Source organism: Tursiops truncatus, chromosome 7 (assembly GCF_011762595.2).
Source record: "Tursiops truncatus isolate mTurTru1 chromosome 7, mTurTru1.mat.Y, whole genome shotgun sequence".
Lineage (NCBI taxonomy): Eukaryota > Metazoa > Chordata > Mammalia > Artiodactyla > Delphinidae > Tursiops > Tursiops truncatus.
Window position 1 is genome coordinate 70,985,246 of NC_047040.1, and position 23,623 is coordinate 71,008,868.

The 23,623-nt window shown below is 41.3% G+C and overlaps 1 protein-coding gene across 13 annotated transcripts in view; it reads left to right on the top strand.

Moving 5' to 3' along the window:
* The window catches only part of RBMS1 (RNA binding motif single stranded interacting protein 1), a 212,789-nt gene that overhangs the window by 183,905 nt on the left and 5,261 nt on the right, over nt 1–23,623 (top strand). For 7 of the 13 annotated variants that reach the window (XM_073807658.1, XM_033860098.2, XM_019922588.3 and 4 more), the window contains exons 5-12: nt 546–703; nt 2,723–2,802; nt 14,206–14,321; nt 15,169–15,218; nt 15,345–15,438; nt 17,921–17,968; nt 18,870–18,920; nt 22,671–22,781. In XM_073807658.1, the coding sequence (XP_073663759.1) occupies nt 546–703; nt 2,723–2,802; nt 14,206–14,321; nt 15,169–15,218; nt 15,345–15,438; nt 17,921–17,968; nt 18,870–18,920; nt 22,671–22,781 (708 nt within the window). The remainder of the gene's footprint in view (nt 1–545; nt 704–2,722; nt 2,803–14,205; nt 14,322–15,168; nt 15,219–15,344; nt 15,439–17,920; nt 17,969–18,869; nt 18,921–22,670; nt 22,782–23,623) is intronic. The other 6 variants (XM_019922589.3, XM_019922592.3, XM_019922594.3 and 3 more) reach the window with 3 other exon arrangements.

Consider the following 23,623-nt stretch of genomic DNA (forward strand, 5'->3'; position numbering starts at 1 on the left):
TGTTAATTTAGGAAGTCCTCTATTTCCCATTGGTGATCACAACTCAGAGGTAGTAATGACTCTGCTGTAGAGCAAAAGAAGGGAATTTGGGCAAAATCCCACTGGACTTTAGTTGACTTAGTCCAGAATCCGTCGTGTGTTTCTGGATTGAATTATTAGCAGTAACAGCCATTTGTGCAATAGTGTGCCCAAAATGGGCTCCTAAAAATAGTAGTGGAGGAGAGGTTATTTTGTAGAACACTGCAAACAGCTGAGAGTTTTGCTTCCATGAGGGCATCCTCTCCAACTCAGCGACTCCTGCCAGCGCTTCTGCTTCCAAACCTGCCAAGAATGGTTTGGTGGGGTCGTGTCTGACCTGCACAGATTGTCCAAGCTTCAGACACTGTTTTCAAGTGTTCTTGGTGACTCGGGTGTTCTGTAGTTCCCATGATCTCACTTGCTAGTACTTTCAAAGGAACTGAGCTAAGAGAGTGGCCAAGTAAAAGTGTGTTCACATATCTCACCTTCTGCTGGAAATTAATAGACAGTTCTCTGTTCGGTTTTAGCAACAGGAACAAGATCCTACCAACTTGTATATTTCTAATTTGCCACTGTCCATGGATGAGCAAGAACTTGAAAATATGCTGAAACCATTTGGACAAGTTATTTCTACAAGGATACTACGCGATTCCAGTGGGACAAGTCGTGGTGTTGGCTTTGCTAGGTAAGCACGCTACCTGTCTTCTTGTCAACAACAGTAGCTCTGCTATATTTCCTGGAAAATAAAAATTGAGCAAGGAGAGAGAATTTAAGCCAGGGTTCTAGGAGCCAGTTGTACCATGAACTTAAATTATGCATAAAAAATCGTTTGCATTTTTCCAAATCTTTTGGAAGCTCATTAGGATTCTTGAACCTGAGGACACTAAATATTTGGTGACCTAGGGGAAGGAAATACCACATGAGCAGTAGTTCTGCAAGTATGTTTCCTTAATAATTTGACTAATTAGATCAAGATGCCTAAACTTCTTAAAAACAACAAGCTCAGGCTCCTAAATTTTGTAAATAAATTGGTATTTTTGTCTCATTAGATGGAACTTTGGTTCATCATCAATAAGGTCAGTGAATTAGATTTTTAAGTGAAATATTTCAAACGCTCAGAAAAGTACAACAGACACCTGTCTAACCCCCCCCAAGTGTTACACACGTTGTAACATTTTACAGTTTTTGCCTAGATTTTTTTTTTTAAGAAGTAAAATGTTGCAGATATCTAAACTACCCTCATTCCTTCCATCTTATTTTTATCCCTTCCTCCCCAGAAAGGATACTTCCGTGTAATGGTTAGTTTGCTTCCTTTAAAAACCTTAAACAAAAGAAGCTTTGGTTTTTGACGTAGTTGCAATCTGAAAGCCTGCGTACAAAAACTGATTTTACATCATTTAGCAACCTATTAATACTGTGCAGTAACGGATAACGTCTACATGTCTTAAAGTATTGACTTTGGTTCTGGAGGGGAAATTGCTGACGTTTTACTTTCCTATACATTATCCTATTTGATGACAATCGCATCTACCTCAGGCCTGTGAGATCAACAAAGCAAGCACTTTTCACTCTTTCACATATAGGAAAATTGAGTTAAAGAAAGGACTTTATCATTGTCACAGGGCTGCCAAGCAATGAAGCAAGGTCTAGTACCTGGTTCTTCTGGCTTTCAGTCCATTACTCTTTCTGTTAGGCCAGACGATTTTATAATAAAACGAAGGTATTCTACAGGTGGAAAGTCACCAAGGCCAGCATCCCCAGTGTGCACTTCATGGGTTAAAAGGACCCAGGTGAAACAGTGAAAGGCCCGGCGCCATCTGAAAATCGTCCCTCTGTGGGTGTTCCTCTGAAAGCAGATCAAGGACTTTCATTTCTGTATCCAAAGATAGAACCCAATTAAATTCTGTTGCTTTTAAAAACTATTAAAAACCACCCATTAAAACCAAGGTGCAACTCTTCTGGGCAGTCCAGGAGTGTAGTGCATTTTGAGCAGATTATTCAGTGTTTTTTCCATTAAAGAAAAATAAATCAAAATGATTTAATTCCCCTGAAAGGTTTCTCAGGCGTTCTTAGCCACCTGCAGATGTGGAATAAGTTGTTAGGCTCCATCCTTTAATTCCTCCTCTAAAGCCAAGATGACAAAGAAGGTACATAATTGACTTCACTAATTTAATTTTAAACTTCAAGCTAATGAGAAAAACTGGTAAGACACATCCTCTGATTAACACCTGTTCTTATCATGACTTTTGAGTCTGTCATTTTTTTGAATATGTAAAAGGAAAGACCATCTTTAAAATGACCAATATCCCAGCAGCACTAAATACACTAGTATTTTAAACTGGTATTTTTATTTTTAATTCACTATCATGACTAACAAAGCTATTGTGTATTGATTATCAGTTTTTCTACAAGTGGGAAAAAATTATACATTTCCTATGCTTGGTATTAAATACTCTTTGTATAATTTATTTCTTTTATGATTCTGAATGTACTGTGTGGTTATCAAGTTTTTATTTTACTATGGAAGCACACAAACAACAGTTAAATAAAAGATAGAATAAACCCACTTTTTCCTATCATTCACATTTTTGTTAGTTTTCATTTGTATCCAATAAACCTATAGGATTGTATTCATGTGCACAGGACAAAATGCAAACTAAGGTATCTCTGACTATTTACGTGTTTTATTTTTATGTATAAATAGGATGGAATCAACAGAAAAGTGCGAAGCCGTTATTGGTCATTTTAATGGAAAATTCATTAAGACGCCACCCGGAGTTTCTGGTATGTTGTTTGTCTAAAATTGTATCAGTAGTCTTTTGTTTAGGATGTGGTGCCTCTTATATCAAGAACAAAAAACTCCTCATTTAGCTCTTTAAAATTTATTTCTTTGGATCTACAAATAAGACTTCAAAATTCACTTCTCCCAACTGTTTAAATATGAATGGAAGCATAGAGAAACAAACTTATGGTTACGGGGTGGGAGGGGGCATAAATTGGGAGACTGGGACTGACATATACACACTACTATATATAAAATAGATAACTAGTAAGGACGTACTCTATAGCACAGGGAACTCTTCTCAATACCCTGTAATGACCTTCATGGGAAGAGAATCTAAAAAAGAGTGGATATATGTATATGTATAACTAATACAATTTTCTGTACAGCAGACACTAACACAGCATTGTAAAGCAACTATACTCTAATAAAAAATTCTTTTAAAATTCAAAAAAAAATGAAACGTAAGCTTAGGGAAAAAAAAAATATATATATATATATATATATATACACACACACACATATGAGTGGAAGCAGACCCAGTGGTAAGGAGGTGTGGGACTTGCAGAGCATTCAGAAGCCACTCCTCCTTGGATGAGGAAGCCATCCTCTAACTCACCTCATCACCATCCTCAATAAATATCCTGTCAGTCCTATCCGTTGAGGACTGTGGTACTTTCCACCCTGGCTCGCGCCTTCTTTCTGGAAGATGTCAGCATGTGTTACCCCTCCCCCTTACAGTGCCTGGACTCAACTTCTGTGGCCCCTCCATCCACTCCTCTGTGGCCACTTCCTCCCATTGCTCTGCCCCGTGTTGTCTTGACCAAGAAAACACCGCACCTCAGGAGCTTTTCATTCCAACGTTACAGCCCCTCTAGCTCCCACTAAACCTGGTCTGAAATACAGTGGGCTCCAGCTTGATCAGACCCTCAGCATCACTGGTCCTCCCTCAGCCTCTCACCCTTACCTAGATAGCAATTCTCAGTTTTCACCAGCCTGCTCAGCCCTCTCCCTAAACTGCTCCCACACCCCAATCCTAAGGAGATGACTTCACTTCCCTTTAATCAGGCTGTCCTGTCTTGCCCTTTCAACAGCTTCCTCTGCTGCCATTGGGTTACTGTCTGCATAGCGCCCTGAGGACACCCACCTGTACGGCAGCATTTAACATGTTTACACGTGTCAGTGCACTAAACTAAGCTCCTCGAAGGCAGAGGCTGTTTTCTTATCTTTCTGTGTTCATGCCTAGCTCAGTACTTGAACCGTACTGTTCAAGCACCAGTAACTGTTTGTTGGTTTTGCATAAATTTCACTTCACTATTCACCAAGACAACACTACCTATTTGCAAGCTAGCGTGCAAGCGGCTGACCACAAACTAGAAGACGTTTCCATTTGTGCGTGTGTAACTAGCGTTCAGTATTTATTCTTCTGTAGCTCCAAGGTTCCATCTTTAACTGGATGGCTGATGATTATGATTAGGGATCCACTTTACTTTTCTGTATCCAGGTGAGTCTCACTTCATAGAGAATCTGTATATAAGTGTGTGCGATACCACGGACTAACTGCATCCTTTAATACCAAAATCTGACAGCATACAGTTTGCATGGCTGTATGTGAGCTTGAGCTAGAGCATAAAATACAAGGTCTAGACGTACGCTCTTCCAAGGAACTCAGCCTTGTGAAAGAGCTTCCTTTTCTGTTTTTTAAGTCAGTTTTGTTGTTCCATCCACAACACTTGAGTTGAAAGAAAAAAAAAAGAAACGAGAGGGGAATATTTTTACCTTCCAACCAAGTAAAGACAAGGGAGAAATTTCATACGTGGGAGGCTTCTGCCAGCCTTGCCCCGCGGGGCCTTCCAAGGCCCCTGCACACAGCTGCCCCCCGTGTTCTCCTCGCTTTCCATGCCATCCTCAGCATGGGCAGAACCCCAGAGTATTATGTAAGTCCCTTCGAAGGGCTGCTCACCCAACCCACCTGTGACCTCGTTACTTTCTCAGCTCATTCTTGCATGCAACAAGGAGATTTCGAGAAGGAAAAACACCCCAGCACACATTTGTTTTGATGTTGTATCAAAGATAAGATCTACCGGCTCCCTGAATGAAATAGATCTCAGGGTGTCACGAATTGAGGTTGGACAGTTTCCTTTTTTCTCCAAAGGACTTCATGGTTGTGTCATTTAACTGTTTTCTTTGAAGTAGGTTTGAAGACTCTTGGTCACACCCATTCTAGGAAGAAAAAGACCTTGTTTTCCAAACCACACGCAAATAATTGTAGGATTCTCTGCACCTTTGCAATGAATAGTTTCTTCCAAGTAGTGCTAAGGGTCAAAGCGAGCGTAAGAACCAGATGGGTTCCTTCTCCATGGAGAGCATCCGGGCAGGGAAGACAACCAGGACTTAACTTTATGCCATTTTCTGATGTTTGATGATCTCTCACATGTTTTAGTCTTGGTTCCCAGCTAGACTGCATGTCCTTAGCGGCAAGGGCTGTGTTTTATATTGTGTTTTATATTGGCGGGAAGGGCTGTGTTTTCTATTTTAATTTTGTGGTAGGCACCAAAAACCTGTGCATCACCCTATACCAGCAGAAGTCACCAAGCGGTTTCCAAGAGCATTTTTCACATAGAGCTCATCACAAGAATCGTGGCTATTTTGATGGCCGTTTTGTATAGCTTTTGCCTTTAAGTGAAGTCGAGCTACTTTTTGGCAAGAGCTTGAAACGTACAATGCGGGATTGGGAAGCATGCTATTCCAGTGAACCCAGCCTTTCCCCAAAACAAGTCTCCAGTGGACTTGAGAACCCACAACAGAATTTGAAACCATTTTCAACTTCTCTGGATTGTTTTTTTGTACACACGATACAAGAATTATCTTTGACTACCTGTCTGTTTATTAGATGCTGCTGTCTCCCTTCCAATTACCTGAATGGCTGCTGTGACATGGGTTTCCCCGTGGAATGCATATGATTATTGTCAGTAGAACCAGATGAAAAACAAAAATATTGTCAGGCAAGGGTAAATTGAATGGGCCTCCACTTTACTGTTTAGATAATGTAGGCTCATTGCTAGGCAGACGTAACATTTCATAAATACAGTCAGAGGATGGTTTATTTAATGATGCAAGTTGTTTAGCGGGCATAAGCAGAATTATCCAGGATGGTTTTGTGTCAGAGTACTCCGATCTTGCACGACTGACGATTTGCCTGTGACACTGGAGCCAAGTATAGGAAGGAAACCTACATTAGACACAGTCCCCAAAAGACACTTTCTTTTGAGGACTGAAAAGAAAACGCATCGCGTGAACAGTGCGACGAACAGTAAACTGAACGTAAACTCATCGCGTGGCGCTCTTAAGAAAGTCTCTAGATGGCAAAGCAGAGAGGTCAGCTGTGCACGTGAGTTGTCACTTCTCAGATGCCACCCATCCATCTGCCAACACACTCTTTTCATACCGGGGTGACGTGGCTGGCTTCCCCCATGCCTGGCATACCCCACCCTGGCCTGGGGCCTGGTGCATAACGTAGTATACGTTTAGAGTTCCGTAAAGATCCACTATACCACGTCACGATTTTTTATACAATCTGCTTTCTGAAATCACTTTTTAAAAATCTTGTGCTTTTGTGTCTGATGTTACCACATTTTCAAAAAGGCTTTATCTGACGGCAGATTCTTCAAGTGTACATCATAGTTTGTGTTAAAAAAAAAAAAAAAGTTGCTCAGAAGGCCGTTCCTTCTGTCCTTCCTCCCACTCAGTCTCTCATTTTTCCCTGAAAATGTTGAAATATTGTCCTTTGCTTGGATTTACCTTGATTTCGAGTGCTAGCTGGTTTGCAGAAAGTCAGATTTGCTTGGAAGGACCCCAACAAGGGTAAAAGAAGCAATGACTTCTTTGTGAGACAATCTAGGTGAATTCCACAGAGGTTTGAAATAAGTACGTCCCATTTGCTTGATAAAAATTCCATTATGGAGAAATAGGATGGTGGTGGTTTCCCACACAGTGAACGTTAGAAACGAGAGATGGGTAGAACTGACGTCCAAATTAGGAGACGTGCCCAAGGCAAAAACACTATCACTCATGGCCATGATTCAGGGATTTGTCTGAAAAATATTCTTCCAGTACCTTCCTGGAAGAGAGTACAGTCTCCAAGAAGACTAATGCACATGGCATGTTAGCTGGAACTCTCCTAGGGCTGCTTGCCCTGCACCCGTCGTTTCTGCCTCTGTGGGAGGTGCGCACGACACACACACCCCGTGGATAAAGGCCACGTGTATATTCGGTGCTGCAGGAAGCAGTATGGTCACATCTCTCTTTCTGGACCTCTCCATGACGTGAATGGAGTCTGCCCTTGTGTGCTAAGGGCAGAGAGTTTTTAAAGAAAAGAAAGAAGTGTCTTTTCACTGGATATGTGAGCGCCTTTGAGATGCCCAGTATGGTGCGGACATCATTCTGCCACATCGCCCAAAGCTTTGCCTGTGTCGTGGAGGAGCTCTGTCGTGTAGTGAAGTGCATATGTGACTGCTGGCCTGCTCCATCCAAAGACCTCAGCTTGTTTTACATCTACTTTATGTGTTACTTTGACTTTTCAGATTGGGTACATGCCCAGCAGGGCTTGAAAACCGCTCTTACATTCTGGAACGTTCTGTGTATAGGTAAAATTATTAGGGCCTTGTCCTATGCCAGGAGGCAGAAAAGGTAATGTTTAGGGGAAAAGTTACAAACCTAGTAAAAAACCTGGAAATCTTTCAAGGGTTTTTATTGCCCGTTTCATTTCCCGAATGTTTGGCTTAAGCATTATTAACTCTGTTAAAAACAGAAACGTTTGGCAACTCTAGGACAAAAGAAATACATGTGGAATGTTCCTGACCTTTAAGACAATGTGATCATACCTTTGGGATCGTGATGTGTTCATGTCTGTCTCACCCAGTATGTACAGTAGAGCAGAGTCTGAATGCATGTATTGTTGAGATGTTCCAGCCAAGGGCTGGAATCTTATGAGTAAATCATTGCCATGAAAGCAAAAGTGCTGGAACCATCCTGGGAGGCCAGTGGGGTGAGGGCTGTCTTGCAGATCCCAAACTCCGACTCATTCTCTACCAAGGAGGGAAGTCTGGTTTTTAAAAAGTGACAAGGGACCTCAACTAGAAGTGTGCCAGTGTTTGTTTTAGCTGAAGATCCTTTGAGTGCCCTGCCAGGCTTAGGAGGAGGCTACCTTCAGACAGCTGTTACCACCATGGATCACACCCAGCCTACAGCAGGCCCCTTCCAATCAGTTTTACACCTTTCCACTCTCAGGTTCTGCCAGAGAGGAACAATAAATAGTGGAGTAAGATTTTATAAAAGCATAAGGATCTTGGGTGGAAGATGTAGGTGTTACTATGAAAACAGTTTTCTAAAAGGCATTTGCCAGTAACTTCATCCTTAACTACAGCTTGAACATTTCTTTATTCTATGTGAAGCCAAGGCAGCAACTATAGCCAGCTCTTAAATCTCACAGAATCAAATTCCAGGGAAAACAGGCCAGTCCCTAAAAATGTTTATAACTTCTGAACCGGAAGTTCCTCTCCCGAGAATTTATCTTTGATAAGTCAAAGGTAAGAGGAGGGGCCATAGCTCAAAATTTGAGCTCCTCCTGTTGTCATAGTGATAAAATAATAGTAACTAATATTCATTGAACTTTATGTATGTTTATGTATGTTAATTGTAACAATCTTTTGTACAATCTTAAGTACTCTTATTATCCCCATTTCCCAGATTATGAAACCAGAGACGTGCCTGGAGTCACTAGCTAGTAAATGGCAAAATCAAATTTCAAACCCAGGGAGACTAATCTAGAGCCAGTATTCTAACCACCATAGAATCTGACTGCCAATATCGCGTGGGCACTGGAATCAAAGAGATAAAAAAGATAACACACACAGATGTTCATACGGTGTTACAAGAACAAAGAAACTATACATGATCCCTTTTCAAATAGAACATTATGTAACCATTAAAGAAAAGAAAAAATTCTATAACAAGGTAGAGAAAGGTCCACAATGTAAATGGTAGAAGAAAAGGCCCTATCATTGCAAAAATGAAAAATGTGAACTTAGAAGAGTAGTAAATATAGAATATTAAAATATTTATGTTGGAGTGATGGGGAAGTATTGCGTTTTTGTTTTCTATTTAACCTGGCTTGAATGTTGTTTAACCATTATTTTACTGATAAGTAGAGCTGAGTGGGAGATGGAACTACTCTATCAGGGTCAGGAAAGGAGGAGAGATAGAACCTAACAGAGCAGGCGTGGGAGGGTAGGCATCTGCAGAGAGAAGCCGGAGCTCTGCCCTGTGGTAAGAGGACCGCAGGGTTTGGTTAGAAACAAATAGGGGGCTGAAACAGGAAATGATGTCGTGCACACAAAGAAGGTATAGTATTTATTAGATCCTTAGGTTGAAATTTTTAAAAGAGCCGTGGATAGTTTCTTGCATGTCCTTAGTTGAGGGGTCTTGAAAGTAGCCAACAGTTTCAGAAAGGAAGCTAATTACGGTTGCTGAGTGGACCACTTTTCTACAACTGATAGAAAAGCTTCTCTCAAGGGCAGTTTATGTGTTAGAGACTGTTGATTGGGATAAAATACTGCATAGCTAGAAAAATGGGAGTTTTTCTAGCAGTTTCTCCAGCTGTTAGAACTTGGTGAGGAAAAGTTCCACTTCGTTACAAATACAAAGAACTCATAGCCCTCTGAGTGGTTGGATTAGATAAGTGGGGAGGATGTCTGGGAGGTCTAGTCATGAACTACAGTGCTTAGTCAAAGCAGGCATTCTAGAAGTGATGCTTCACGGGGGTGTCTGGGGAAGACAGTTGAGCGCAAATTACTGTAGAGTTTGAGCTTCAGAAGATGGGTAGGGACACGCCTTGGTAGGGATGTGCAGTGAGGCATCGTGGGCATCACCCCTATGGCTCACAGTCCCTTAGGAGGGACTGTTAGTGCCACCAATCAGGCACTGGTAAAAGATCGTCCCTGTCGAGGGCACATTGGAGAATCCAGTAATGCAGTTACCTTAGGTGGCTCTTAAGAGATGCCCCCTCAAAATATCAGATCAGTGCTTGCACGTGGCACTGCCTACTGAAGGCTCTACCACAGTAGTTAAGCTTCTGGAGGTACATGTTCTTGTTGGTTCTGATGAACAAGAAAATAACTTCTCTGTCTTGGCGAGTAAGGACGAGAATCTGACCTGAGAGATTTCACAAGGCATCTGAGGCACACCCTTTACAAACCCCAAAGATCCTGATTCATTAAGGGAAATTCAGCCTAGAATACTTTGCATATTTGGCAGAATCAATCAGTAAGGGGTAATTTTATGAAACATTATATCATAAATGTTTTTGTTAGAACTCTTTGCAATTATTGTTTTGCTCAATAAGGTGAAGAGTTACTAATCTAGAAAACTACCATATAGAGGATATAGGTTGATGGTTAGAAACTAATTTTTTTTTTAAGGTTAATATACCCAAACTTACCTGTTGATCACACTCATATTACTAGTATTCAGGGCACATCCTTCTCTGCGTGCCAGGCCTCCTCAATACCTCCCTTATACAAAGAACAATCAAGGAGGCCACCTGAGGGATCTGTTCTGTAGGAAAAGCTGACATCACATAGCATCTCCCAGTCTTTAACCTGGAACCCTGGATATTAGGCTCCAAATGCAAACTAGAGACTATTCCCTGGTCGAGTAAGCCGCAGCATATGCCAGTCGAATAAGGAACTCTCATTTTGTAACAATCTTGCGCTCACTTAAAAATAAGTGGGCCATGACACAGATCTGGGTATGTAAGTTTGGTTTTCGATTCAAAAATCTAACTGAAGTCCTCTGACTCTTTCTCAGTCTAATGGTAACGTAAATGTCTTAAAGAAATCTTCACATAGTTGCTTTCATCGCACACATGATACAATCTTTGTAATCAATAGGTTATCAAGAATGCTTAGGATTAAGCTGTGTCTCATGTCATCCAAGTTCAAGGAGCGGCAGTGTAAAAGAAATATAGCTGTTCCTGTATCAGAAGTGTTTCACTTCTGCTGGCATTCTTATTAAAAACAAACATTTCAGTAAACAGTGCTCTGTCCCATAAATGGCTAAATGGCCTTAAAAGATTGGGGATGCTCTCGTCCCCATTAGACTGCAAGAACTATGAAGTAAGACCCTGTTTTATTCACCCCTGTATCCCTAGCTCTTCAGACTATATCTGGCACATAGTAGGCACTCAGTAAAACTTTCAACTGCTAAACAGACCAGAGAAAATTGTAATAGAGGGAAGAAGCTGTTAGAATTTTATATTGCGTCACACACACAGAATAGTGGGGTATTCCTGTTCCCCAGAAGCAAGGAACCAACAGCTATCTAAAAACTGTGTCATTTCTACTGGTTATAATTCTTTAAAATAAGAAATTAATTTTCCTAAGATACGGGACACCTGCTAGTAGACAAACTGTTGTAACTACTTAACCTTTTTGGTTTTAGAGGAAGGAAAATATCTTAATGACAGCACAAAATCATGTAGCAAATGTAATTCATTTTTGAAAGATTCAACTACATTCTGTTCCATTTGTTTCATTTTAAATGATATATTTGCAAACATGTCATCGCTCACTTTATGTTTACCTCCTCATTACACCGTTTTTAGCAGGCTTGATTGTTGCCTGAAATTGCTTTTTCTTTGACGGAGCTTAGTGTAGATGAATGGAAATGTGTTGGAAGCACCTTCCCACGGATAGGGAAGGCCTGTTTGGCCTCTCAGCAAATGTGCAGCCCTGGCACTCGCCAGGGATGGCTACCCAGCTGCTTCCATTCACGCCTGCCCGGGCAGCCCCGGTGAACTTCCAGAATGAGTCCGACCTGGTCGCCTCCTTTCTCTGCTAATAGAGGAAAATGGTGCGTTTGCATCACTTGCTGTGCCAAGTAAACTTTTTTTTTATTTGAATTTCAGTCTAGGAGCTCATCTTTATAATGCCTCTAGATAGAAGCAGTTCCCCAAAGTGAAGCCCCACAAAGTGTCAGCACCACAGAGTTTAATCTCTCTCTCTTGTTCCACAAGGTTATGGGGAGGCAGATTCCTAAAACCTCAGACATCATTGGAGAAAACATTTGATGCCATAAGGACCTTTCTAGGTCGGTGGAGAGTGAGATCTTGTTTCCAAGTTCTCAGTTTGTCCTTAGAAGTCAAGGATGAGGCATCCCCGGCCACGGCAGACAGGCATTCTCCTTCCTTCCACTTGAATGCTGTCTTCTCTCGGCCTTCATTTCCATCTGGCCCTGAACGGCCCACTTGTAGAGTTGAAAGCATCTTCAGGGGTTAGAAGGCTCTCTTGTTTCACTACATCCATTTACTTTACCTTCTGTGATTGTTAGTGAAGGTGGAAATTTCCAAAAGTCAGTATCTTTTTTTTGAAAAGACAGAGAATGTAGTTTAGGAATGTAGGATTTGGCCCCTGTCCATCTTCCATCACACCCGGTTTGCCTTAAATGGAAGAATGGAAGTTCCTTGTTCTGGAAATCGGTGGGTGGGGGAGGTGTAGGAGTCAGAAGGGAAGCCCGGGGCATCTCACCAGACACATGACAGTTTTGCTCTCACCTCCTGGCACCCGTAGTACTACAGCTGCCATTCAGAGAGCTCACGTGCCAGCCCGTCCCTCTGGAGCGGTTTACACCAGGGAGAGGAAAAAGGAGTGCCAAACCATGGCCCCGACAGCCTCGAGGAGGAATTGTAGTTGGGTTTTGGGTGCATTTCGTGTTTCGTCAGAGGAGTATTGAGAGGCACTGTTGCTCCCACCCTGTCATTAGCGGGCGGGTAATAGTGATATAAAATAAGAGGTGAATTAGGATAATAAGAGGCAAAGGAGAAAGGAATAAATTTTCCACAAGTAATATTTTTCTTTTCATGGTTATTGAACTTTGAAACAGAACTTGAAAGTAGTAATCATGGTCCCACAGTAGACAAAGGACAGAATGTGAGAGTCAGACAGGAAGGTGTGATTGTCTTTATTACATTAACTAGAAACATACAGAAACAAGCACAGCTTTGAGGAATACACTGCTATTTTCATTCAAGAAAAATTTTTTTAAAAAAAGGAAAAGTCATGGGTGGCCTACTATGTCATCGCCTTTTCTTTTCTTTTCTATTTTAACTAATGAATATGTATCCCTGGTAAGGGAGTCTGTGCATCTTACACATCTTTTGGTTTTCTTTGTTAGTTTCTTGGGATCATTTTTTTGAGGCAGATGCATAGTAAAGCAACACCAAGTGGGATGATTAAAGGCCCAGAAAAAGCTTTAGATAGGGTGGGCAGGTGTTTTCAGCTTTCTCACAACAGCTGTCTTCCATGTTGTATCCCCAAAATAAACAAATAAGACCTATTTGTATTCATTCATTGATTCAGCCAAGATGTAGAGAGCGCCTGCAACACGCCAGACACTTACTTGGGCACTGGGAGTAACAGGGATGAACAGAAGCCACTGCTCCCACGGAGCTTCCACTCTAGAGGGGAAACAGACACCAAACAAGTAGCCACACTCACAAAGTGTGATAAATGCTCTGAATAAAAATACAGTGTGAGCAGTATAAAGGGGGGCTTGTTTTCTACTGGAGGAAGTGAAGACTGCTCTGAGGAATCGTAATGGAAAGCTATGGGAGCATTTTTAAGTGGCGGAGGGGTGGGTGACACAATCCTGTTCACATTTGAAGATTTACTGAAATGGAATTAGAGAGGGCCCAGAGTGAAAAGAAGAGTATCTGCACCTGAAGAAGTACAGAAGTGAATCCAAAAATGCCTTTGCTTCCTCAAAATAGCTCTTGAAATGTTTCATTACGTTCTGGTTTGAACACCATAACTAATATATTTTCTGTACAGTATTTTTCACCAGTGGATCATCTCCTAAGGGTCTGAGTAAACTTTTGCCTTGAAGTATTCTATCCATTCCCTTAGAGCACCAACACTGCTCCTATTAAAAAAGAAATTCAGGGACTTCCTGGTGGCGCAGTGGTTAAGAATCCGCCTGCCAATGCAGGGGACATAGGTTCGAGCCCTGGTCCGGGAAGAACCCACATGCCGCGGAGCAACTAAGCCCGTGTGCCACAACTACTGAGCCTGCGGTCTAGAGCCCGCAAGCCACAGCTACTGAGCCCGCGTGCCCCAGAGCCTGTGCTCTGCAACGAGAGAAGCCACCGCAATGAGAAGCCTGTGCACCGCGGCACTCGCCACAACTAGAGAAAGCCTGCACACAGCAATGAAGACCCAGCGCAGCCAAAAATAAACACACACACACACACACGTATATTTAAAAAAAAAAACAAAAGAAATTCAGTTACGTTTTGTCACTCGTACACATGTAACATTTTGGTTTCCTGTTATTTTTCCCTGTTTACTCAGCTCCTACAGAACCTTTATTGTGTAAGTTTGCGGATGGAGGACAGAAGAAGAGACAGAACCCAAACAAATACATCCCTAATGGACGACCGTGGCATAGAGAAGGAGAGGTGAGACTTGTAAGTCCTCTCTTGAAACTTCCGTGGGGGTGTATGATCATGAAAGCTATGTGGATGGTTACACAAGCAGCATCTTGACTTGGCTGCCACGCTTCTAGAATAGGGGCCAGGATTAAAACTTTATAATGTCACATAAAACTCTTCCCGGTGGATACCGTGCTAAGAGTGGTGATTCTCCCGATGGACACATAGATGGTGGAAGCAGCTGTGTTTACCAGTTAGCTACATAAAAAGTAAAAGAGCATTTTAAATTGCTGTAAGAAATGCACGAGTGTTTTTTCCCTCTAATGTCATGGTTTCTTAGGTTTACGTTTTAAATTATTCAGAAATTACTTGAAATATTATTAAAATAAACAGTATATTTGTCATTGAGGATTTTTTGCCTAATGATAATGGTCTTTAGGAAAAAAAGCTCAATTTCTTAATAAAAATGTTGGCCCATCATTCCCCCATATTTATCGTAAATGGATTGTTCTTTTTGGTTTTTTAAGTAACATACTGGTTCAAGAATGGGGAAGTGCTGTCCAGTAGAAATGTTCTAGAACCTATACTGTCCAGTGATGATCACTTGCCACTTAAGGCTATTTATTTGAGCACTTGGAATGTAGCTTGTATGGTAGAGGGACTCAACTTCTCATTTAATTTTAAATATAACAGCTACCATATGGGACAGTGCCGATCTACAGCTTAATTCTCGTGTTGAGTTTATAATTACATCTGTCTAACGGAAGCTCTCAATTTTATCAAATACTACTAAACTATCACTGTTTTATGTTGCCATGACTCTGAGAAATGGAATTTTTAATTTGTGCCTTTGCAGATGAATGTTTCTTTTTCTTTCCCATAGGCTGGAATGACACTTACTTATGACCCAACCACGGCTGCTATACAGAACGGGTATGTCATTAAGATAAATACATAATGGCTAGAGGGAAAATGTGAAAGTGGAAAATATCAGATGTTTGTTCCGTGAATGATTCTATTTAAAGGATTACTTAATAAAGCCTTTTGTGTTTGTTCTAGATTTTATCCTTCACCATACAGTATTGCTACCAACCGAATGATCACTCAAACTTCTATTACACCCTATATTGCATCTCCTGTATCTGCCTACCAGGTTTGTACCTTTAGGATTCATCAAGAGTACGACAACTTGCCGACCTTGAATCACTGCTACATTTTTATGTGTCTTAAAATTTTGAACATTTATAATGAAATTTTAAGTCAAATGTTATGCAGCTTGGATACCCAATTTAGAATCAGCTGCTTTTTACTTGACAGAGTGATTTACTTTTATGTTTAGGAGAATGTGCAACGAGGGGAAATGGTTGTCAGTTGTCACTCCTTGAAACGATAGCATTTTAGAATTGGGTGAACCCAAATACTTCCTCCACAACAGGCCCTGCTGCTGGACACCATGTGTCCCAGAAATTGAAACAGAAAGAGAATTGCTGTTAGGTAAAATACAGACTAGGTGTGCACCCTTGCCTTCGTTAATTTGTCAGCAGGAACCAACAAAAGAGCAAGTAAACATGTTAATAAATAAAGACGTGTCTCTGTTAGGTAACATGAAATGAGCAATGCAGTGAGATTTGAGGCCAAAAGAGAGAGGTGACTCCCTGTTTATGTTATTTTGTGAAGAGGCTTTACCCTAAACTCCCAACTTAGAACCAAGATCTCATTAAGCACCTTATTGTCGTGTTGATTTGGTTTTATTGCAGGGGTAGCTCCTGTTCTCCATGAACCCCATGGTGGTGCACATGTACTTGTCCTCCCGTATCAGAGTGCCTCTCACAGGGTTGCCGCTTTGGCCCAGACAGGGGCACTCTAACGGAGTCAGTTACAGACATGGGAATACACTTTCGTTGACTGTTGAGATCCTGTGTGACTAAACTAAACTTCTGTGTATTCTTGTTTTTAAAATAATTGAGTTAGTTATTGGAGCCCTGGTTTCTGGGGGTAGGGGACAACAATAATAACTGTGTTATTTCACTTCTGTAAGCCTCAGTTTCCTCATCTTTAAAATGGGGATAATAATAGTTTCTGTCTCATAGGCTTATGATAAGAACGAAATGAGATTATCTATGTAGAGAGCTCACCACAGTACCTGGCATATCGTTAGCACTCAGTAAATGTTAGCTATGATTATTATTATCATCCTTTACATCCAAGATTAACTGGCTGGTAAGAGTATATCCATTCTGCTTTTTTAAAATAATGGATTGGTCAATGTAAGCAACATCATAAAGGTGGTTCTGTCGAAAAGCATAAAAGTAGCTCTGGATAATAAAGAGAAGAGATTAAATGCACTAAAACTGAAGTTGTAAAGTAGCATTCACAGCCTCCCTCAGCTTCTAGGTTCTTTTCACTTCCTTTCTTTGAGTCGTCACTCATTTCCTTTTATCTCTCTGGGTTGTTAAGTTACTTAACGCTGGTGCTTCAGTTTGCTAGGCATAGCACTCACTCATTTAATGCCTTTTTAATGATTTTGAACTTAAGATTTCTCTGTTTTCCTTTCCTGTATGAGATTCAATGAGATCTGCTCTAGTGCATTTTCCCTAATTAACAATTCCTATATCTGATGTTGAAAAGTAGTCTTCTTTCTTAACTATCTGAACTTGGAAACCTCTTTATGTATACCACTAAAAATAGAGACAAGTAAGCTTATCCTCAGACAAATGAAAGATTGTGCATATTAATCGGAATGTATGCAGCTCTAGATATTTACAGCTAGGAACGCTTCTCCTCACCACCTTTTTTTCTCTCTTTAGTATAAAAGCAGTGAGCATTTTGGCCACAGAATTATTTCATAGAATAGAAAAAAATTAGGAGACCAGGGTTGTTAATAGATTTGATAGACTTAACTGGAAACAACTTTTCATTACAAAGGCCTGATTTCTTCTCCTAGGCAATCTGTGTTTCCCTAAAATACATGTGGAAATTCATTCCAATTGCCTGGCACTCAGTGCCATTACCTTTTAGACTGATTCTTAACCCTGTAAGTTCAGGAACCCAACGGGGTCAGCAAGTGGGCTTTAAGTGGTCTGTGATTCTCTTAAATTGTTTGCAGAATGTTGCTTGTATGTGTGCAGTCAGTTGGGGGGAAAAGGTCTATTTCCTTCATCAGGTTTTCAAAAGGATTCATGATCCAAAAGAGGACAAAGAACCAATGATAAAGAATTCACAGAACATAATTATTATTCCCATTTTATAGTTAGGGAAAATTGAGGAATAGAAGTTGACAGCAGCATATTTGTTGCTTAAGAAAGAAAATTGTATTAGATGTCATGGCTTCCTAACCCCATGATGATATAAGCTATTAGATGATCAGGACCACTGGAATTATACCCAAAATGGGTGCATCTGGCCCAAATTGGGGTCTATAACGGGAGCTGCTCGCCTCCCCGTGATTTATTCAGTGAAGGCCTTGCACTCCTGTTGGAGCAAGCCTTTCTCTGCTAAACCACTATATGCTCATACAATTGGATTTGAGAAATTGGCATCTGCAAGAAACCACCAATATCCCGTTGGGGAAAGGCTGCAGTCCAGATAACTGAAATGTTAACAAGGCAGAAGCACTTAACTTTGGTCTGCCTTAGGTGGCAAAGGAAACCAGAGAAAACAAGTATCGGGGCTCTGCTATCAAGGTAAATCATAATACATTCTTCCCCCATGACTCTTCCCCATATCCTCTCTGTAGAACCTCTGAAGTTAACAGTAGCAGATGAGATACAGGACGGGTTTGTTCTCAAGAATTAGAGGCAAACTTATTTTGAAATCACATAGTCTCAGGAAAGCTCTGGGCATCAAGAAACGGGCTGATAGTCTTTCTCTGGGGTGGCAGAGACTACACATGCTTTCTTTCCTGCCACAGAACCTGACTCTCACGTCTTAGACTTCTTGATCCAGAGGGTCTACTGTATAGATGCCCTTTTGACTGTAGTTGTCAGGATCTAGTTACTGAAGTTTAATTTCCTAAATCTGGATTTCAGATTTTTATGTTTCACACTAACTAGAAATTGTTGACTGCCAGACAAGATTTCTGAAATTTAATGTCCTGGGTATAAAAAGGGGGTTGAATTTGATTATTCTCTTTAAATAAGCACATACTTTAAGGATTAGTTTCTAATAAGATGTGCTGGAATTAATTCTCATTCCTCTGTATTCCTAAAGCACCTACCGTTCATATCTTGATTGTAATACTTTCCACTATTTCTTTGAGTTGTTTACTTGTTTATCTCCCTTGCTTAGACAGTAAATTTCTTGAGGGTGGGACCTATGTCTTCCTTTTTCTCTTTGGTGCTTGATACCCAGTAAATACTTTTTGAGTGGGCAAATGGAACTTGGTTTTAAATAATCATTTCATCCTATTCAGAGTGACCAGTTTGTCAAGAACTCTAACTGCCTTAATCTTAATCTTTTTAATCATTGATAGTATTGTTTCCTTATTTTCCTTCTGTAGATCTTAACATGATTAAAAGAGCTCTAGAGAAATAGGTAGCACTCTAATGGAAATCAATGTTTCTTCCAAAATCCTTCCTTTTCCAGGTGCAAAGCCCTTCTTGGATGCAACCGCAACCGTATATCCTGCAGCACCCCGTAAGTTTTTCATCTTAATGGCTTTGTAGTTTATAAGTAAGCTATGTGTATGTTAAAAACCATTCTCTGGGTTTAAACCATTTGCCCAAAGATGGTGTAGGATTTGGGAGATTTTAAATATCAAATATGAGAATGAGTTCATTATAAAACTTTCACTCACCTTGTCTTAAAATAAATCGGTGGTTGACCTTAAGTCAAGTTCGCAATCCATGAGAATTTAAACGTAGGAGATTGAATTTTTAAATTTTAAAGTTTTAAAATTGCTAAATTTTTAACCATACTTAGGATGAAATAGCTCTCATTTTTTACATTCTGTTTAATGCAAATATAAAGTGTTCAAAATTGACCTAGAGTTTTTCATTAGCGTTAGCCTCTCCATGGAAATTATAAAAAAAAACTAAAGTAGTAACACCGACTTTGGTGAATAACAAAGGTGATTTCTTTAGTGACACGAGCATGTGTTGTACGTATGTATATATTACATTTTTTTTAATTAAGTGAGTTACACTTCACCTTATTAGGTAGTATAGTTAATGTATTTTTCAGAGATACATAAAATCCAGTTTGTGGAATTAAAACATAGGTTTAAAAGTTGAAAAATAAAGGTGGAGAACAAAATCACAAAAGAGACTAAGAATGCCTAATGTAATAATCTAGATGCTTGCCATGAGGCGGCCACAAATTTGGCCTAAGCTGTCTAGTAACCAGTGCAAAACGGGAACCTTAATAAGCAATACAGTTCACAGTACTTATAAAACGGATCAGTTGCTTAGGAAAATCACACTGTTCTTGGCCTTAAAATGAGATAGGAATTTCTCTCAGGACAACTTCCTAAAGAGGACACTATGCAGTGTTAGACCAGGCATGTGAAACAGCAGAACAGGGACACATTCTGAACAGGAAGTTGCTGAGATGACTTTGAAGAAGCAGACAAAACATGTTTAGTTGATGACACAGGAGAAGAGCTCTCTGATGATATAGGTATGTGTGTTGTGTGTCTGTATAAACATACACACCTGTGTTTCTACACACACACATCTGCACACATACACCCACAAAGCCACACAAACGCCTATGGCAGTCTGCGTCCCGGGTACTCTGTGCTGTCCTATTGGAGAATGCTGGAAATCAGCTCACTTTTCATTTGGGGGCTTCCTAGTACAGTAGCTCCTACAGATGAATGAGGGAGAGGAGCAGGAAGCTCCTTCTGCATATTCTGGGCTTTTGAGTCATTTCCATGATACCACACACTTTTTTTTTTTTTTTTGCGGTACGCGGGACTCTCACTGTTGTGGCCTCTCCTGTTGCGGAGCACAGGCTCCGGACGCACAGGCTCAGCGGCCATGGTTCACGGGCACAGCCGCTCCACAGCATGGGGGATCCTCCCGGACCGGGACATGAACCCGTGTCCCCTGCATCAGCAGGCGGACCCTCAACCACTGCGCCACCAGGGAAGCCCACCACACACTTTTTGATGATGCACATTAAAAATTTTAAAGGAAAAAATTTCTTAGGAAATATATTAATAACAAACTACTTCTGACATGAATCCATATCCTTTGTGGGGGGAGGGAGGGGTCAACTATTAGAGACAGAGGCAGGCACATCTCTGAGTTGAACAACTTTGAGACAGTAGTGGTGTGTGCAGAAGGCTCCTACCTTAGGATTCATTCCTTCTCCCCACCCAGATTTAGACTGCCTGCAACCAGCATTAACGCACCTGCACACCAATCTTTGCCCTCAATTGTGTATCAATTTATCAGTAAATAACAGTGTATTTAAGGGATGAGTCAGGTACATTGATACCAAAAACCAAACATTAATATTTGTAGGGTGTATCAGAATAATTGCATCCTCAGGTAATCGGGTGATAGCAAAAGTGAGAGGAATGCTATAATCCATAAGAATATTACAATTGGATAAATTAGAGAAAATGCAAAAATCCAGAAATAGAACTAATTGAGCTTCATACACAATTAATGTACCATTAAGTAATCATTAAAAATGATAGGCTTCCCTGGTGGCGCAGTGGTTGAGAGTCCGCCTGCCGATGCAGGGGACATGGGTTCGTGCCCCGGTCCGGGAAGATCCCACATGCCGTGGAGCAGCTCGGCCCATGGGCCATGGCCACTGAGCCTGCGCGTCCAGAGCCTGCGTGTCCGGAGCCTGTGCTCCGCAACGGGAGAGGCCACAACAGTGAGAGGCCCGCGTACCGCAAAAAAAAAAAAAAAAAAAAAAAGATGATAATGACAGTAAGGCAGTAAGGTAAATATTTGTAATGGAATGTTAAGTTAAAAAGCAAAACCCAGGGGCTTCCCTGGTGGCACAGTGGTTAAGAATCCGCCTGCCAATGCAGGGGACACGGGTTCGAGCCCTGGTCCAGGAAGATCCCACATACCGCCGAGGAACTAAGCCCGTGAGCCACAACTGCTGAGCCCGTATGCCACAACTATTGAAGCCCATGTGCCTAGAGCCTGTGCTCCGCAGCAAGAGAAGCCACCACAGTGAGAAGCCCACGCGCTGCAACAAAGAGTAGCCCCCGCTCGCCGCAACTAGAGGAAGTCCGAGTGCAGCAACGAAGACCCAACACAGCCAAAAATAAAATTAATTAAGTTAAAAAGGAAAACAAAAAAGAATCCACCTGCCAGTGCACGGGTTCAGGCCCTGGTCCGGTAAGATCCCACATGCCGCAGAGCAGCTAAGCCCATGCGCCACAACTACTGAGCCTGTGCTCTAGAGCCTGCGAGCCACAACTACTGAGCCCGCGTGCCTAGAGCCCATGCTGTACAAGGGAAGCCACTGCAATGAGAAACCTGCGCGCTGCAATGAGAAACCTGCGCACCACAACGGAAGGGTAGCCCCCGCTCACCACAAGTAGAGAAAGCCCGTGTGCAGCAACGAAGACCCAACGCAACCAGAAATAAATTAAATAAATAAATAAATAGAAGCAAAACCCAGGATATGAAATAGTTCATGTGCCCTGGTTGCAACTCTGTAAAAACATGCAGAGGCCAGAGTCTGGACAGTGCTACCCTGACCATGCTAACAGCTGTGTATTAGAGACAGGCTGGGTTATACGGGTGATTTTTTTCACCCCTCCTCTCTGTTTTTAACTATATTTAATTTTAGTTTTGATGACCAGAATTTTTTCAAGTGAAATCAAAGATTCTAAAATTGGATTATTAACCATATCTGAATCTGCTTCCCTCCCCTGGCACCAAATTGCAGTTGAAAGTTCTGAGAAACACTGAGTGAATGAAGAATGTGATCTTGATACCAGCAGCCTGAACCTTGAATCAAATGACTATTTTTTTAACATTTTTGAACACAACACTGTATTTATAATATTCAATATAGTATATTGTTTTGTGGCTGCATGAAACATCAACTGTCATTTACTTTAAAAAAAAAATTAAGCATTTTGTAACCTTGGCCAGCCAAAAGTAGTTTGCGTTTCCTGTCACACCCCATAGTTCTCCTGTGGACTAGCTTGCTTTACAGTTAAGTGAAAGTAAAGGGAGAGGTATTTAACAGAAGGATTTCTGTGAAGTGGGTGCTCTTTTAAAAAGTCTCAGGAAACACAATCTAGACCATTTATAAGAAATCATGACACCATTTGCAAGTTTGAGGGGAGGTTATTTTAGCTTCGTGTTCCTCAGTAAACTAAGGCATTTCCTTTGCAAAAGGTTGTTCCAGAATCTGCACTCCCTCCCTAAGTTTGTCTCACTTCCTCTGTCTCCGACTCCCCAGGGTGCCGTGTTAACTCCCTCAATGGAGCACACCATGTCACTACAGCCCGCATCTATGATCAGCCCTCTGGCCCAGCAGATGAGTCACCTGTCACTAGGCAGCACCGGAACAGTAGGTGGCAAATTAATATCATGTGTCTCAGCAAACAGAGGAGGGTAAATTAATGCAGCCTGTGTCTTCCTTATCAATTATAGACTCTGTAATGTCAGAGATTATGTCTGATCCCCTCTCTTCTCCCACATTGCCTTTCACATAGTAAGTACTCAGATATTTCTTGATTAATTGCTGAACTAAAAGTCTGTCCTCTGGGTATCTGTCTATCTCTCCTTTATCAGAATATAGTATCCATACAAGACCACTTCTAGCCCTAATGACTAATATCGTTCATTCACACTGGCAGGCCTGGTCTCATGAAGCAAAAGATGAAGGTGATTAATGGTAGTCAAGGCAGGGAATTTTTACTCACTTATTTCTTCTTGTATGGATTTTGGGGGCACTGAATCACAATCTTAGTATTGACTTATTTCCTCAAATCCAGGGACTCAGTTGGGAATTGGGGTTGAACCAATCCCAGATTCACTTCCAGGGTTGATATGTGTAGTGTTTAGATGGTCAGATGGCCAAAGGCTTTTAACTGAGACCATATCTATGGTAGCTTAAAAGAACAAAGGGTAGTATTTTCCTGGCTTACATTCCCAGCCAGCAGAAGCAGCTTGTAAAGGCTAAGCCAGGGCCACACACATCCAGTGAGAAACCTCTCCTGCCTTCAGAGAAGGATGGCTGTCGGCATCAGGAAAGCAAGGGTCCATTTCCCATTTTTCAGTGACCTGCTAAAGATGTAATAAGTCATTTACTTCTTGGGGCTCCAAGAAGCCCCAAGAAACAATTCTAGATACTGGTTCAGGGGGCTGCTGGAAACTCATGAGGTCCTTTGAGGGAGAGACCTTCTTGAA